General features: G+C 35.3%; 2 protein-coding genes across 7 annotated transcripts in view; one reads left to right on the forward strand and one right to left on the reverse strand.

The window, feature by feature from the left end:
* The first annotated feature begins 10 nt into the window (after window positions 1–10).
* Window positions 11–1,872, forward strand: LOC149654677 (meiosis-specific nuclear structural protein 1-like). Its single transcript, XM_089846230.1, has one exon. It carries the CDS (start codon window positions 138–140, stop codon window positions 1,524–1,526), a length of 1,389 nt encoding a protein of 462 aa, XP_089702356.1. The 5' UTR covers window positions 11–137; the 3' UTR covers window positions 1,527–1,872.
* The window catches only part of mtd (TLD domain-containing protein mustard), a 39,430-nt gene continuing 23,682 nt past the window's right edge, over window positions 1,863–17,610 (reverse strand). For 2 of the 6 annotated variants that reach the window (XM_089846203.1, XM_089846198.1), the window contains 13 exons: window positions 13,506–13,613; window positions 13,340–13,429; window positions 12,748–12,993; window positions 12,481–12,668; window positions 11,561–12,357; window positions 10,559–10,585; window positions 8,720–8,882; window positions 7,898–8,174; window positions 6,989–7,105; window positions 6,745–6,897; window positions 5,945–6,040; window positions 5,755–5,828; window positions 1,863–4,668 (listed from right to left, as the gene is read on the reverse strand). In XM_089846203.1, the coding sequence (XP_089702329.1) occupies window positions 4,530–4,668; window positions 5,755–5,828; window positions 5,945–6,040; window positions 6,745–6,897; window positions 6,989–7,105; window positions 7,898–8,174; window positions 8,720–8,882; window positions 10,559–10,585; window positions 11,561–12,357; window positions 12,481–12,668; window positions 12,748–12,993; window positions 13,340–13,429; window positions 13,506–13,613 (2,475 nt within the window). In that variant the 3' untranslated portion in view covers window positions 1,863–4,529. The remainder of the gene's footprint in view (window positions 4,669–5,754; window positions 5,829–5,944; window positions 6,041–6,744; window positions 6,898–6,988; window positions 7,106–7,897; window positions 8,175–8,719; window positions 8,883–10,558; window positions 10,586–11,560; window positions 12,358–12,480; window positions 12,669–12,747; window positions 12,994–13,339; window positions 13,430–13,505; window positions 13,614–17,610) is intronic. The other 4 variants (XM_089846201.1, XM_089846199.1, XM_089846200.1 and 1 more) reach the window with 4 other exon arrangements.

A 17,610-nucleotide genomic window follows, 5' to 3' on the forward strand; every position in this document is an offset into this window, starting at 1 on the left:
GAAAAGATGCAACTGAGACGTCACGTGGTTACGGGAGCGTAATTTAAAGTCTTCAATGTAAACAAACAATAGAAGAATCAAAACAAACCGATTTTTCAATTTAATTTGCTATAATTTAATTAAAATAATTTAAAATTATGTTCCGATATGATAAAACTGCTGTAAATCAATCAGAATCGCAGAAAAAGACCCAAGATGATAAATTTTTCAGACAGCATTATGATTACGAAAATAGAATTGACGAGATACGATTACAGCGTAGATTACAAGAAGAAGAGAAGGAAATCGCTGCTCAAGAAGCCGAATATTTGAAACAATTACAAAAGGATCAGAAACAAGAAGAACGGGACGAACTGAACCGTTTAGAGCATCTAGAAGAACAAAATAGACTTAGAGAACTCCGTGAAATCAAAATGCGTCAAATGGTTCGCGAAAATAGTTTAGAGATTCGAGAACTTGAATCCAAGCTTAAACTGGCGTACATTAATAAACTCCGAGCCACTCAAATTCGCGAAAAGGAGGTAGAAAGAGCTAGGATCAAATCAAAAGAAATGGAAGATCGTCATTTACTTTCAATGGAAATTGAGGCTGCTCAATTAGAGGATCAAATTGAAAACGAAACTGTATCACTGAACAAAATGAAGTATCAAAAAGATCTCCTGGATCAAGTTAAACGTCAGCAAGAAGACGCGGAAGAAGAAGCCATGATACAATTCGTTAAAGATAAAGCTATGATTGACGAAATTGTCAGGAGAATTACTGAGGAAGATCAAAAGTTCTTGGAAGAGGAATTTTTCAAACGCGAACGTTTCAAAGAAGAAATCGAATGGTTCTTGAAATCCCAGGAGTTGCAAAGAAAACAAGAGGAAGCCCGAATTATAGAAGAAGATCGCAGAATTTTGAAATATTTGAAAGAGAACGAATTAAAAGAAAAACGTCAAAAAACGGAATTCATTGAAAGAATAAAACGTGTTCAAGAAATGCAAAACATCGTTTATAACTCCTTGGACAAATACCGTAAAGATACGACGGAAGAAGAAGAACTGAGATTCGAAATTGAAATGGCCAAACAAGAAGCGCGAGACAAAGCAAAGGAGAAACAACGCTTAGAAAAACTGATGAGGGAAAGATTACAACTACGTTGTACGCTCGACGAACAATTGAAGTTAAAAGAAGCGAAAATAAAAGCCGAGAAACTGGAAGACGAACTATTTAAGAAACAAACGCTCGCCAAAATGGCGGAAGACGAGAAATTGGAACAAATGACTCAGCAAAAACGTCGTCTGAAACAAATAGAACACAGACGAGAAGTTGAACGAATGATTCAGGAAAAACAGAGAGTGAGAGAGGAAGAAAAGATGAGAGAAGCGGAAGAAATGGAAAAATTGAAACAAGCCATACAATTACGTCAAAATATTATACAAGAAGAACGCTTGAAATTACTGAAAGAACACGCTGATAAATTACTTGGTTATTTACCAAATGGAATCTTCAATGAAGCCGAGCTGAGAGCTTTAAATTTATAAAGAAGAAATTTGAATACGTCACAAAAACGTATTTACGTAGGATAGGCCTTTGTCTTCTAGGGTCCGTCAAAGATTCTGAACCCGGACCCAAGAAACTCTGTCCACTTTCCATTAATAATAGGGACTTGGCAGTACTACGTCATGCAACGTCAGGCTACCTTCCACTAGTGCTAAAAAACATACCAGGAGGAGGGGCTTATGTAGCTTTCATTCTGTTAAAAAAACATACCATAATGGCGCTGGGGGCGGAGTTAAGCCTGAATTGCCAAAGTCCCTATAATAATCTTCATTTAAAAAAACCTGTAAAGATGAAAACCTTTGAATAAAAATTATTAGTTTTAAATAACTATAAGGAATAATTCTTTTAATTCCTCCTACTATACACTTGTGCGAAATCAACACGATGAGGACCAAGTTATAATATATATATAATTTTCTACATATTTTGATATTATTTCTAATTCTTCAATCATTTTTCTTTTTTCATTAGAATTAATCTAGGCATTATAATATTCTTTGTTTGTTGTTGTTGACTGTACTGTACATATTGTCTTCATAAGTTATATAAACTTTAATTCATATTTACAATTGGGGATCGGGACCAGCTGGGGGGGGGATCTAATTATTTACGTGTATTTCTTTTTAAAATAATGTTTTCTCTCTGCTTTGTATTACAATCTTAGTGTATCGATCATAAAACTATCCGAAGTACCTTGAGGGGGGCGGGAATTGGGGGGGGGTGTTATTTATTTCGTTTTTTATAAGTTTATAACTTAGATAAGTTATAAACTTATGGTTTGTTATTATTACATAGATCTTCGTATTCAACTTTTATCCAAGCACCAGAACTAGCTTATAAGCTTATTTATTTTTTATACACATTTTAAAAATAAAATTCAAATTTAAATTCACCTGGAAATCATTTAACATATTAAAAAAATTAAAATTAACTAAGAGCAATAGATATCTCTGGTTTTTCTTTCCAAGGAGTTCTACTTCTAAAACGAAATTTATTTTGCGTTATTATACGGTATTTATTCCTCCAAGGTTATAGTTCCTCCTTGGGAAAAAAAAGGTGTTTATTGCTCTTAAAGGGAGGGTGAAATGTTGAACTAAGAGCAATAGATATCTCTGGTTTTTTTTTCTTTCCAAGGAGTTCTAAAACGAAATTTATTTTGCGTTATTATAGGGTATTTATTCCTCCAAGGTTATAGTTCCTCCTTGGGAAAAAAAAGAGGTGTTTATTGCTCTTAAAGGGAGGGTGAAATGTTGAACTAAGAGCAATAGATATCTCTGGTTTTTTTTTCTTTCCAAGGAGTTCTAAAACGAAATTTATTTTGCGTTACCATATTTATTACTCCAAGGTTGTAGTTCCTCCTTGGGGGAAGAAAAGAGGTGTTTATTGCTCTTAAAGGGAGGGTGAAATATTGCAATAAAATAAAATATAATTTTATTGCTTTAAAATCGTAATAAAATATGCTTTTAAACAGTAATAAATAAAACTCAACCACCCAACTGTTTTTATTGACTTGTGTGAAGTTTCAAGGGCAATAATTAATTATGCCTAGATAAGTTTTACTTACTTTTTTTAGCCTATTTTATAATTCTAAGGCCAATAAAATTAAACTAATTAAACTAATTCACTCTCCATTTTTTTCTTACAGGACTAGACTAAACTATACATACAAAAAACATAATTAAAAATTTAGCTCTAAACATTAGTTATACCATACATTTTTGGGGGGGGGGGACAAAGGGGCCAGGATTATGTGTTGAATTTTACATGGAACAGTTTTGTTTGTTTGTTTATTTGTTGTTTTAAACATGTAAACGGTAAATTCAAGCGTTACATTTTAATCTATTTGTTTAATTATATTTATATTTATATATATATATATCCAAACTATTATTTGTATCACAATTTTATCTATTTCCGCTATGAACCTAATTTGTTATTTGTTATTTCTTTCGGTTAAATATTAATTTTTAATTTTTGTTTGCCTCTAAATTTCCCTCTCTCTCAATTCTATAATACAATGTTTTTTCTTGTCTATTTTTGTTGACAAACATGGCCTGTTATTTATTTTACAAGTATCAGCTTCGTAGCTACCACGTTTAGTTTAGAAAGTTATTTTATCGTTAGCGTTACCCCTAAACTTTCTGAAATAATTATTATTATTAGAAAAAAAAACGATAGGAAATTTAAACTGAGTATTAATTAAACTTAAACTTAATTTAATTTAATTTAAATGAAATATATCCGATTAAGACAAAGAATCAAAATAATACGAAAATATTGTTTAGTTTTATGTTTGTTTTTTTTCTTTCTTTTGAAATACAAAATAAATAATTGTTATTTTATTTTCACGTTTTTTTTTACGTAAAAAAATGCCAAGCTCGTGAAAAAAATGTTCTATTTACAAAAGGTAAATTAAATTTTCATATATAATTAATTATTCATATGTTAATTAATATTTTGTGACGTAGAAATTAATTAAGAAAACCGTTCTAGCACCAACTCAGTTAAAAAAAAAAAAAACAACCATTGAAATAATAAATTTAAAAGAAGTTTAATAAATAAATTAATTAAATAATTAACCTTAATATTTAATTATTTATGAATGAAATAAATCGCGTAATTTTTTTTTTTACCGACTTTTCTAATTTTGAGTCGAGGATTCTTATTGGGTGATTATTTATTTCTTGCGCCAAATTTATTGGTGGTTAAAATAAAGTGTTTTTTATTTGTTAGAGGAAAGTTGGTCCGCAAAATTGTTTTATTTGGTTTTGTATTTTAATTATTTTTTCGGGTTAAAATACGGTTTGTTTATTTATTTATTTATCTTATTCATTAAAGGAGAGCCGTATTTTATTTGGAGTTATTATTTAAATATTGGTTTGTTTTTATAATATACTTTGGTACCAGATTTTGGGTCTTTTTTTGGGGGGTTGTCCCTGCTTTTATTAATGTTAAGAGTCTCTGGGTCAAGGGTGTCTTGTAACTCAAACGAAACCCCAAGCTTCGAGAGTTTTAACTACAAAATCCTCCGTAGAAGAGAGAGGACTTTCATTGCCGAATGTTTTACATTTATGGCTACGACCGTGGTAGAGATCTCCGTCCAGCCAAATACCAAACATTCCACTGTGGTTTTTAATTGGTTTTAGTTAGGGTTTAGGTTTATTACGACGTCAATAAACAACAATTAAGCAATTTAGACCAAAAAGCAAACGGTAAAACGCAACTATAAGCAGCGCGAAATTCTGGTTGTTTGACGCGAAAAAACATAATTGAAGCCCTTCTTTTTGGAGCTAAAAAGTGTAATGTTTAAAGTTGAGGTGTGCGTTGCGGGTAGTGATTTTTCAAATTTCGAATCGGGTTCGAGTAATCAAAAATATTGTTTTTGGGTATCAGGGTGGGTACCCGAATTTTGGTCGGGTATTCGGTTAATTAGGCTTAGCCGAAAAATAGTTGTCGGGTAACGGTCGGGTATTAATTAAAAGTGATGACAAATAGTTCGTTACCAGGTAGGATAGCCAAATCTTTTTCGTAATTAGGCTTAATTAAATAGATATCTGCTTCAAAAATTTCCTTTGGTACTTCGATGTATGGTCTTTCTCAATTTCTCTCGCTTTGTTACTTTCTCTTAAATTCTCTAACTTATGGTTCCACTTTCTACTTCTTATCTCTGTAGAATCTTATTTTAACACAGAATACTGGCAATGGGATGATATAGGTGTGTCGCGCTGCGTGGTGAAGGTGATTCTAGTCTGTCTCAGAAAGAAACTACCACAGAAACAGAACGCGTACCTAATGTGAACTAAATTTCACCTTGAAACAGTATTTCACGGTATTTCGCCATTCTTAAAAATTCGGAGTCTTTCTAAGCTGGACAGTGGGTGGTCCCCCTCTGATTCTTATCTTATCTACTCGCAAATAACCCGACAACCCCTTTTCAGCTTGACAAGGGGGGCGGATACCCGAAGTCCCAACCTCAATGGTAAACTCAAAAAAACTCAAGCTGCAGGCGCAGCATTTGACGCCAAAAAAAATTCCAACTATGACGCGAAAAGTTCCCCGTTGTTATACCCCATAAACCTTAATAGTCGACGCGTTTCAAGTCACGTGTTCAAACCCCCAAAATAATAAATATGTATTCTTCAGCGACGGACATCCAAGAACACAAAAAGCCAAAAGCCCCTTATAATTATAATAATTTAAAAAACTTACTCTCCGGAGCCAATAGCTAAACTCTCTGCATTTCCCTTGATGAAGTACATATTCTCACCCGTCCAATGGTAGCACTAATAAAAAAGAAAATGCAATAAAAAAGATCATGTATTAAATTATAAAAATAATTAAATACAAATAAAATAAAATAAAATAAAAGGAAAACTTTAAAATAAAAAATAAAACTTACCTTAAAATCAGGGTGAAACGTAAATAAAAATGATTCGCCAGTTCCATAGAAGTGATCGCTTATTTTCAAAGAACACGATATAACAGCACCAAAAACCTTTAAAAGAAATTCAAATAATCATCATATTAAATACAACCCAACAATCAAATTTGTTATTTTCACATAAATACATAAAAATAAACAATATCTCCTCAACAACAACGTCATAAAAACAAACAATTACGTCATAAAAATATATAAACAATTACGTCACAAAAATATAAATAACTACGTCACAAAAATATAAACAACTACGTCACAAAAATATAAACAACTACGTCACAAAAATATAAACAACTACGTCACAAAAATATAAACAACTACGTCACAAAAATATAAACAACTACGTCACAAAAATATAAACAACTACGTCACAAAAATATAAACAACTACGTCACAAAAACATAAACAACTACGTCACAAAAATATAAACAATTACGTCACAAAAATATAAACAATTACGTCACAAAAATATAAACAACTACGTCACAAAAATATAAACAACTACGTCACAAAAATATAAACAACTACGTCACAAAAATATAAACAACTACGTCACAAAAATATAAACAACTACGTCATAAAAATATAAACAACTACGTCATAAAAATATAAACAACTACGTCATAAAAATATAAACAACTACGTCATAAAAATATAAACAACTACGTCATAAAAATATAAACAACTACGTCATAAAAATATAAACAAGTACGTCATAAAAATAAACAAGTACGTCATAAATAAATAATAATAATTACCGTTCCTTGTGTATCCATAATCCCCAACAAAACGGGCGTTTCATATTTGGCCATCTCTCTATACATAGTTTTAAGACTAAATCCATTTTTAGACGTACTATAAATCAATGACCAAGGATAACCTTCAGCTCTCGCGGGGAAATTTTTGCACAGCTATAATTAAAAAAAAAAAAAATAAAAGCCCCCCCAAATTAATCAAATAAATAATTACAATTAATATAAAATAAAAAGCTGTCTATCTAACCAGTCTCACCTCCTTTCTATGATCTTCGCTAAAAATCTCAGAAGGATCTGACAAATCTGGTAATGGCAGTTCAGGATCGGGGGAATTCAATTCAGCTTCGCTCATTGAAACCAACTGCTAACAGAGTTGAATTAGAAGAAGTTCGTTTAGATAGGCGGACATCACGAATCACGGGTTAAAAGCGAAAGGACACGACACATAGTTAAGCCTTAAACTAAGACATCATTAGAACAAATAACGTAGATACAATATACTTGGCTAGGTTTCAATTTTTATATATTGAATGAGTTGGCTTACTAAATTCCAATAAGTCAAAAGGTACCTTTAACTATTGTTCAATGGGTAGGAGACAACATAAGTAACATAAACTTATAAGTAAGTAACATAAAATAACCGAACAAAATTTATTTGAAACACTTTGTATAAAAGTGACACCGGGAATCTTTACACCTTCAGGGTGTAAGAATGAAACAAACGACCATGGTGACGTCAATATATGGGAAAATGATACTACAAGCCCCTCCCACATTTATAAATATCATGGCGGTACACCAATAGTCTGCTATTACGAACTTTCTCGTGACGTCACACCCTCCGATCTCTTACCTCGGTTTTGGCGACCATATTGATATTTATTTATTTATTTATTTATTTATTATCCATACAATTTGGACTACCAATATTGACGTCACGTCCTCGTAGCCCCTCCCCTCTATATGTTTTACCGACGCTATGTATGGTTTATTATTTTTATTAAAGACATACACTTATAACTATTTATATTACTTATGATAAACGGAGTATTTGTATTTAGTAGATCAATTATAGGCCAATTTAAAGGAAGTACGAAGTTCAAGCGCGTCACTTTAAAGCAGCTATATATAATTAGTGATAAAAACTAAAAATTACCTCCCAATCGAACGGACTATTTGCACCATCAGCAGTGAAATGTCCTTCGACTAATTTCAGGAAACTAAGAGGGCCATGTCCGGTAGATTTCTTTCGACCATCACCACTGGCTTCCAACTCTTCTTTCTTATCATGAGCGGACCCATCAACTTCATCTTCCTCATCTTCGGCGTCTGACTCGATGGGTTTGAAACCCATCTCCTCAGGGGTGACTTCGTCAACATCTCCATAAACTTGAGGACTCCAGCGTTGAAAGAAGTTGTACAAATCGTCAACTCTAAAATTAAAGAGAACAAGCGGTTCCCAAGAACATTGAGGGTTTAAGAAGTACTTAGCAATTGAACAAGACATGGATCCACAAGAAGGATGACACTTTGTATCCTCTTAATTATATTGATCTAATAAGTACCCCCCATAGTTCCGAGCAGGGATAGATTTAATTTCAGAAGTAGGAATGGAGAACGGAACGGTTAGTATTAGCCAACCAGTATAGACCCCCTCCCTCCAACACGTACGTAATGAAAAGTTTAAATTATCTTATTGGGTAGCTCACTTAAAAAACTACGTTTTGATGACGTTTCTGACGGGGACGGCGAAAAATACGCAATTCCTTCTCTACCTCTGTCGCTATGACCCCCCGCCTCTTCTTTAATACCACCCCCCCCCGTCCCGTGGAAGGGGGTCCGTCCGGGACTTTGACGCGCGCCCAGATATTACTCTGTTCTCTATTCCAACTTCTAAGATTAAATCTATCCCTGTCCCTGTCCCGAGGGGTTTTGTGGGCCGAGCTTGATTTAAAAAAAAAAACAAACGACAACTTACCTATTTCTAGGAATGCTAAACCAATACTCTTTCTTCATCCTTTTCTTACTGTAAGACTCAATAGGCGTTGACCTTTGGGGTTTCTTATTAAGCGGATGACCCATTCTTAGGCAAAGATATAAAGGCTGACCCTCATATTGCCTAGCTGGCCTGGGAAGTAGTTCTGAAAAAATTGCATTTAAAAAAGAAAATAAAATTACCCATAAATACTCCATAAAAACACCCCTTTAAAAAAATCCCCCAAATCTCACAATCAATAACTATATATTTTTATGTCAAATATATTTCATGTGTATATAAAAATCAAAATATCGCAATCACGTGATCAAAAACTGTTATTTTTCGTGTTTGCGAGAAGAGAGTACATTAATAATACAAAAACCATGCTGTGTAATAACAAGTTATTAAAGATTTGTATAGTAAGATGAAAGAAGAAGAAATTTGAGAAAGAAAGGAGTAATTAATTAACAAACCATTCTTGAAGCCTCAGTTAATTATTATTTTTTTTTTAAAACGTAATTTATGCTAGTATTGAACATGTTTCGCTTTACGCAATAATTCGCTTTAGAAGCTAGCATCATTCATGCAAACGCAAGCAAGCTAGCTAGTTAATTAGTTAGTAGATATAATTGTTTAATTGCTCAACTAACTACGTTTCTAACCTAATAATAAAATTTAATTTTTTTGATTTTTAAAAATTTATTTTTCAATGATATTACGTGAAATATAGCGCTTGCTAATAATTACGAGAAAAAACGTATTATAAGCTATTTTATAAATGGCCATTAGCGATACAACCCCAATTAACCATACGCCAGCTATATATATATAAATGTTTTAAAAACACCTAAGCACAGTTCCGCTTTTAATAAAGGTACAAATAATCATCAGAAGTTGATTACGAGAAGCAGTTCGTTAAATACTTCGGGTAATCCCTTCTATTTTGCTTTTATTTGTCACTACCATAAATTATGTAAACAGCAACATTGAATAATAATAATTATTTTAAATATACTACAGATTGTTTAAAAAGGGTATAATTATAGGACCGAAGTTCAGTCAGACTGTTCTATGGGGGATCAAAATTGAGTCTAAACTGTTCTATATAGTTTTGTGACAAGGGTCAGCCCCAAAACAAGCCATGATTTGAGTACCGTATTTTAGGGACGCTCCCTCAATTAAATGAGCTATGATTTGAGTACCGTATTTTAGGGACGCTCCCTCAATTAAATGAGCTATGATTTGAGTACCGTATTTTAGGGACGCTCCCTCAATTAAATGAGCTATGATTTGAGTACCGTATTTTAGGGACGCTCCCTCAATTAAATGAGCTATGATTTGAGTACCGTATTTTAGGGACGCTCCCTCAATTAAATGAGCTATGATTTGAGTACCGTATTTTAGGGACGCTCCCTCAATTAAATGAGCTATGATTTGAGTATTTTAGGGACGCTCCCTTCTTAATTAAATAAGCATCGTCTTTTGGTTAAATTTAACTCCAATGTTCGCGACAACTTGTTTAGGGTGTGCATCTCTTGTATTCAAAACCGTCATAGAAGTATAACACATAGAACTAACCAACCATCCCACAGTACTTCGGTGTTATAATTACCCCTTTATATAACACCCTGTACATATATATATCGAATCATTTTGTTCAGTGGCCAAGCTCAAATATAGAAGAAGTATATATATATTTATATATAGATGAAATAGTGCATAGCCAAGACAACAGAGAGTATAATATAGAGATAGAGATAGATATAGATAGATATAGTTTATTTGCGGGGAAGATATAATATATATACAAACAGTATTCAGAATAAATCCGGTACTAACCAAAATCGTCGAACAATAAGGCATGGGCTGAAAGAGCAGAAGATTTGTTCGTTTTAACAACACTAGACTCGTCTCGAGAACCAACCGAGCACTACTTGTCGCGTTTCAACTTAATTGTTTTTAGCTTAAATTAATTTAATTATACTTATATTACTTATATTTATGCACTTTTGATATAGCCTTTTAGCTGTGTTAATTGGTTAAATTAGTGAGCGTGTTTTAAAGAAAATTAATATTAGGTATAGTTTAGTAATTAACTATAAACCTGGAAATTAATAGTTACTCTTAATTTTTATCCCGTACATAGAAAATATACAAAAGGAATGGGGGAAGATGGTGTTCCAAAAAAGGGAGGGGCAATGGTGTGGTGGGACTGTTCAATGTGAAATCAATAAATTTTGAGTCAAAAATGTTCTATACTTCTATGACATTTGCAACGGTACACGTCCCTTTGGACAAAATCGGTCAACGAAGTTACATATTTGACTCAAAATTTATTGACCATAAAACAATTTCCACTGCACATAACTTTGTCTAACCTGCTTGGAACACCTTGTCACTCGATTGTTTGCCTGTTTTCAAATTATACCCGATAACCCTGGACATGTGTCCAATTAGCCTTATTCCTGATCAGCGCCATCTACCCATAGCGGTGACTTTGAGAACTACTGTAAGCGGCAAGCCAATCAGATATCGCTAAAATCTAGTGACGTCATTTTTGGTAAGACCCGAGAGTGCCAGTCAGTGACGTCACCAGATTTTAGCGACATCTGATTGGCTTGCCGCTTACAGTAGTTCTCAAAGTCGCCGCTATGGGTAGGTGGCGCTGATCAGGAATAAGGCTAATTACTTTAAAGCGAAAGAACTGGTAATTAATCATCTCAACCTATTCCTGATGAATATTTTCTATTTACCCACCCGACAATTCACGAAATAAGTAATTTAAATAAATAAATAAACAAACAAACAAACGAAACCATAATATAAAAGGAAGGTACTTACTGTCTACTTCGGCGAAGAAATTCGGTTTCTCCTCGACCATATTCTTGTAACCCACATTGATTAGTTGCTGTTGAGCGTACTCGGATCCCGGTGTGGTAGTGGTATCTTTGCCATCGGGTCTTTCTTCGCCACCTTCCTCCTCAGTTGTACCGCCGGATCTTACAAAGAGCCCGCTCGAGAAATCCACCAAATTTCGGGGTGACGATGAAAGAATCTTAGAGATTGACGACTGAGTGTAAGAACTGAGAGATTCAACTGGGTAGGAGAGCCTTTTCAACATCCGTTCCCGTCGACTTTGAGTGTTCCTGGAACCTTCACGAACGGTAGCCGATCGTCCCAATTTTTCAGCGTTGGCTACCTCTTCCGTTTCTTCTTGCGTCAAGGTCGTGGCCAAGGTCACGTCGCTGTCACTCTGAGGTAAAATAACCGGCACGTTGTCGACGCCTTCCGCGATTAAATCGGGAGGAGGGGTCGATACCATGACCTCTATCGAATCCGAACGTTGTTGTTTGGACACGTCCATCAAATTCAGATCCGAACCCGAGGAAGAAGCCGGCATGACCAAGTCGAAACTGTCTAAAGTCTTATCCGTTTGATTGTCGTCCGCAGCAACAGCAGCTTCATTCGGGTGTTCGAAACTGATTAAATCCGGCACGTCTGGCTTAATGTTGAGCTTTTCGGCACTTTCTGGTAGTGGTGTGGTGGCTGTTGGTTCCACCGCCACGCATTCGTCCGTCGCTGATGGAATCGGGGAGGAACCGGGGCCCAAGTAAATCTTTGGCTTATTAGCTGGACTTCTGATAAAAGACAGAAGAAACCCACCCATCGTTACGTTCTGATGCACTTGACAAGGCTCAGGTACTAGTTAGGCCTTGTCAGTGGGGATAATATGGTGGTGCTCAATGTAAAGTGAGACTTACAAATTGTCCTGGGCGTCCTTGACTCTCATGTGCGCGATATCAAAATAAATCGCAGCTCGCATCATGTTTTCAATTGGCGCGATGACTCCGTACAATTCAACTCCGTGTTCAATGACGAGAGTATCCGAAACATTCGGATCGAACATCAAAGCGTTTGGCGTAACTATAAGAACGCCACTTACGAAACCCTAAAGACAATGCGCGAATTATGAAGAATAACAATTCACGAGAAAGGGGGATCCGCTATGTTACGTTTGGTAGTCGTACCTGTCCATCTGTAATGTGTTTAGAGTTTATTTTAAGAAATTTGACTTCATCAATGTCGTGACCGCTAGCATCTTTGTCATTGATTTCAATGTTTGGAGCGAATGGTAGCCCGCCACCAATCTGTTCCTTATTGTCTTCGGTACTACTTCCCATGCTACCACTTCCGGCACCAAAGAACCCGTGATTCTTTGAAACGGGAGATGGAGACTGGACACGCTCAACGTGTCCCGGTTTGGGAGACGACATCTTAAAAAAAGCCATAGTCAGATTTGGCGCGAGATGAAAGTGTTGAAAGTCAATAATTGGCGCGAAATGGAAGTGTTGAAGGTCAAAAATTGGCGCGAGATGAATGTGTTCAAGGTCAATAATTGGCGCGAGATGAATGTGTTCAAGGTCAATAATTGGCACGAGATGATTTGGTTGTAGATCAAAAATTGGCACGAGGAGGTGAGGGTTAAAAATTGGCGCGTGATGAAAGTATTCAAGGTCAATAATTGGCGCGTGAAGGTTAAGATTGGGCGCGCGGGATCCTAAACTCGCTTTCCCGCCAACCCCAAGTTCCCACGAGCCTCAAAAACATATCTAAACTTACCGCATCTTTCTCCAAGGGTGACTTTTGACCTCCATCGAAAGAACCTTCACTTTGCGAAGTCTGGTCACCCTTTTTCGGAATATATAAAGTCTAACGGAACCGATAAAATTAGTACAATCACCCAGCATGAATATTATAATTAAAAATCGCAATTAAAAGTGCGTACTTGTCCTGGAAAAATAAATCGACTTAGAAGTCTGTTCAAATTAACCAGTTCCGACGGAGTAGTGTCGAATCTGGCCGCGATACGGTTCAGTGTATCCGTAGACGATACCTAAATTAATTTAATCAAATACTTAATACATCATATTTAAACCGATTTAAAACCAAATAAAACAACCCACAATGACTATTTTACATCTATCAATTCTGAACCTCCGTTGATGATCTAAATACCTCATAATTAACTTAAAGAAATAAAATAGTCCCTTAAAATACACCGTCCCTACGTTTTGTACTCGTTACTCGTGTACTGCTGTAGATGTATGATCACGTGACTACTACAACAACTACTACCAGTACATACTTTGGTTGATATACCAGAAGCGACAATTTAACAGTTTTGAGAAGTATGAACAACAAAGATTGTAAAATAGTAGCTTAAAACACACCATACGTTTTGTACTGGTGTAGATTATGATCATGTGACTCTACTACAACTACCAGTACCTACATTAATTGCTATACCAGAAGCGACAATTTAACAGTTTAAGAAGTATGTCTCTATATTTTCTAAGTAGTATTATGCTGCATGGTATTGAAATTGTATGAACAGCAATGATTACCAAAAATTGAACAGTCACTGTAGAAGTTAGAAATAAACTATAACAGACTTTCTGAAAATGTAGGAGAGTGTTTCTACAAATACTCAGTGGAACACTTCCCTTTCAAAAATCATAACTTACTTCTGCTAAGCTCCGCCTACGCTTTGGACGGAATTAATTAGAATGATAAAATCCAAAAAAAAAAAAATACATATATTCAGCGTAGATGGAAGGAATGTTTAACATTGTTCAAATTCACAAGGTAAGTATTTTTTGCCCCCAAAGAATGGCAGAAAAATACCCACCAACGTTGGCCCTTTTTTTTTGTTCAAGAAAGAAACAGCATAAGTCAATAATTCTCCCTATAAGTTCCTCCCATAACCTAAATGTAACACCATGGATGAAGGATGCGCGTGAGGAAATTTGTTTTCACTCTACAGGATAGGCAACTCCCTATCTCGAGCGACAGAATATTCTGTATACACTCTGTTACAACGTCGGTTGTCAGCACGCGCAAAGCTGTTTCTCTATGTAACGTAGCTTTGTACGTCCTGTCAAGAGACAAAAAACTTCAGGATCTTCAGGATTTAAAATATCCGCGAATTTTTTAGCTCGAGTGCACGGACCTCTAGGCCTTAGTTTCAAATACGTGTGAAATTGCATACAGTCTACTACACGCATTTGAAACTAAGGCCTAGAGGTCCGTGCACTCGAGCTAAAAAACTCGCGGATATTTTAAATCCTGAAGATCCTGAAGTTTTTTGTCTCTTGACAGGACGTACAAAGCTACGTTCCATAGAGACCTAGCTTTGCGCGTGCTGACAACCGACGTTGTAACAGAGTATATACAGAATATTCTGTCGCTCGAGATAGGGAGTTGCCGATCCTATAGCGTGAAAACAAATTTCCTCACGCGCATCCTTCATCCATGGTAACACTAAATAAACAAGACCTACACGATTCAGTAAGATCACCCCGTATTATATCAACTTGGTGTGGGGTTATTTTACTTATGTGGTGGAAATCAAACCGCTGACTTATCGAAAAAAGATAAAGAAAGATGGTAAGTCGGAAAAAGGAAGAGTTCTAAGATAGTGCTAGTGTTAAAAATCCACGAAAACGGAAAAGATTTGGAGCTAGTCCAACTACAAGATCCCGAATTGCATTTTTTTTTTCCTTAGTCCCTTCACATTCTTTTCTTTGATTTCGACTCAAGCACTCACTCCACTTCAAAAAGTAAAGAGAAATGATGAAGTCGTGTATGCCAAGCTCATAAACCAAATCCGGTGACATTCCCTTAAAGGGAATATAACCTCTAAGACAAATCTTTCAACAGTCACTAAAAAATGAAACCCTTTAAAACGGAAGCTATTTCTACATTATAAGATTAAATCTGCATGCGCATAGTTTGAATGAAGGATTATTCAAAAGTTGATTACATAAAGTACTTCTTGGGTATTATCTTATTGTTATTATACAGAGCTTAAGCCTTGGCAACTAAATATACAAAAACAACAGAAGTTAAGCCTAGTTTGAAAAATGAAAATTGAAAAGAAAAAAAAGCACGTGCAATAATTCTCGCGCCAAAATTTCAAAGATTTAACACGTGCATTTGGGTACACTTACAAAAGGAGTTAAGCCTAGTTTGAAAAATGAAAATGCACGTGCAATATTTCTCGCGCCAAAATTTTAAAGATCATACATGTACATTTTGGTAGACTTATTTTGGTCTATTTGCTTCTGCTTGTAGTAGAATTCAAGCTTGGACACAAAATAGGTTTAGACTTTTCAAACAATTTTTTCTCGTAGATTGGGCCTAAATCTAGTTATACAAATTGGCTAGGCCAACAGTTTTCCAAAGTAAAACAATCCCTGGGGGTAAATAAATATAGTGCGGTATAAAGAATTAAGGAAGCCCGGAGTTATTAACCAAATTACGTCATTATTGTTCTCTTTAATCAAATTACGGAGAAGAAATAGAGAGCGCGTGAAATAAGCCAAACACTTTTTTCTCTTACCAACCACGTGATATTGGGCGCGCGCAAAAAAGTCTTACGTTGACTTCAATTAACAAGCAGAAAGACTTATCGATATAAACTTATGTTTATACATAAAAAACTTAGATGAAAACCAAACCAAACCACAGGTTCTTTCTCATAAAATATTTCATGGCATGTATAAAATAATTCTTGAAGAATTTACAAGCGTTAAGTCATAAATTTCATTTTTATATTAGAGGGTGGGGGGGGGGGCGTGTAAAAGTCTCAGAGAGGAAATTAGACTCAGAAAACATGAGAATTAAATCCCCCATGGACACGGAGATAAAATATAATATAATATTGCCAGAAAAAGGGCCACAATGAAAGGAAATATGAGATGGTAGCGTACAGAGGGGAATAAAGATGGTGCTTTGCTGCTAGCCTAGTGCGAAAGTTATGGGTTAAGAAGACCAAACCGCGAGCTAAAGGGAAGGTGTAATAAACCCTTTTGTAAAAGTCGGGGGGGGGGGGGGGTTAAAATATAGTGAAGGACTGGTAACTATGAAGCCCAATTTAACGTATTTGCGTTAACCCAGACGATTCTGCCCCACCCCTTGAAATGCCACGAGACTCTGAACTCTAGCTTAAGAACTCTCTTAAATAGACAATAATAAAAAAGATAAACCAAATTCTTAGCTCTCAGCTATTTTTATTAAACACAAAAGACTCCACCTTCCCTTTTTTTCTGCAGCTTACATCTCTTCCTGAAGGTTAAATAAAAAGCCAAGGCCTAAGGCTATGTATGGTATTGGTATATTATTATTTAACTGGAATACAGGCATCAGGAAGGGATAGTGTCTATGGTATGTTACGGACGGTGTCGGACGTAACAGCACTTGGCCGGCCATGGTTTAACCCCCTCTCCTCCCCCCCAGGGAATTATTTATTATTTCGTATAAGGAACCCCTTCCCTTGCAAGAGAAGCAAATGCGACTTGCGGATGAAGGAAAGGAACGAACAGTGGAAGTAGAAAGAATTCTTCCAAGATGACAGTGAGAGAGAGGGGGGGAATAGAATCTAGTATGACAAAAGGGACAGAAGATTTACAGGATATTCCAGGGATCTATTAAGCAAGGAAAGGTCGTCCAGATCATGGCGTCAAAGAGTTCAAGGTCATGTTTATTTAACTCTTTATGCAATTCCTTTTTAAGTTAAATTTTTTCTGAGAGAGAATTTAGCATAAAAGAGATATAAAAGATTTACAGGATATTCCAGGGACGTATTGAGCAAGGGGTCAAGGTCATGGCGTTATGGAATTTTTCAGACTTAATGTTAAGGGTCATACTAGACCTAGAAATACATTAAAGTGGACACCAGGTCTTCATCTAGCTAATAATATATTTTTATTATTAATTTAAAAGATGATTCATTCGGCATAGCAATATTATAAGCCTTTATGGCATACCCACACTTATGCACTATGGGGTTGTAGGTCTAGTAGTTGTTACTGAGGGGTTTCTTTCAATTT

This window comes from Phalangium opilio, unplaced genomic scaffold, assembly GCF_054372755.1.
Source record: "Phalangium opilio isolate 3A_F unplaced genomic scaffold, DU_Popi_V2 ptg000079l_1, whole genome shotgun sequence".
NCBI classification, from domain to species: domain Eukaryota; kingdom Metazoa; phylum Arthropoda; class Arachnida; order Opiliones; family Phalangiidae; genus Phalangium; species Phalangium opilio.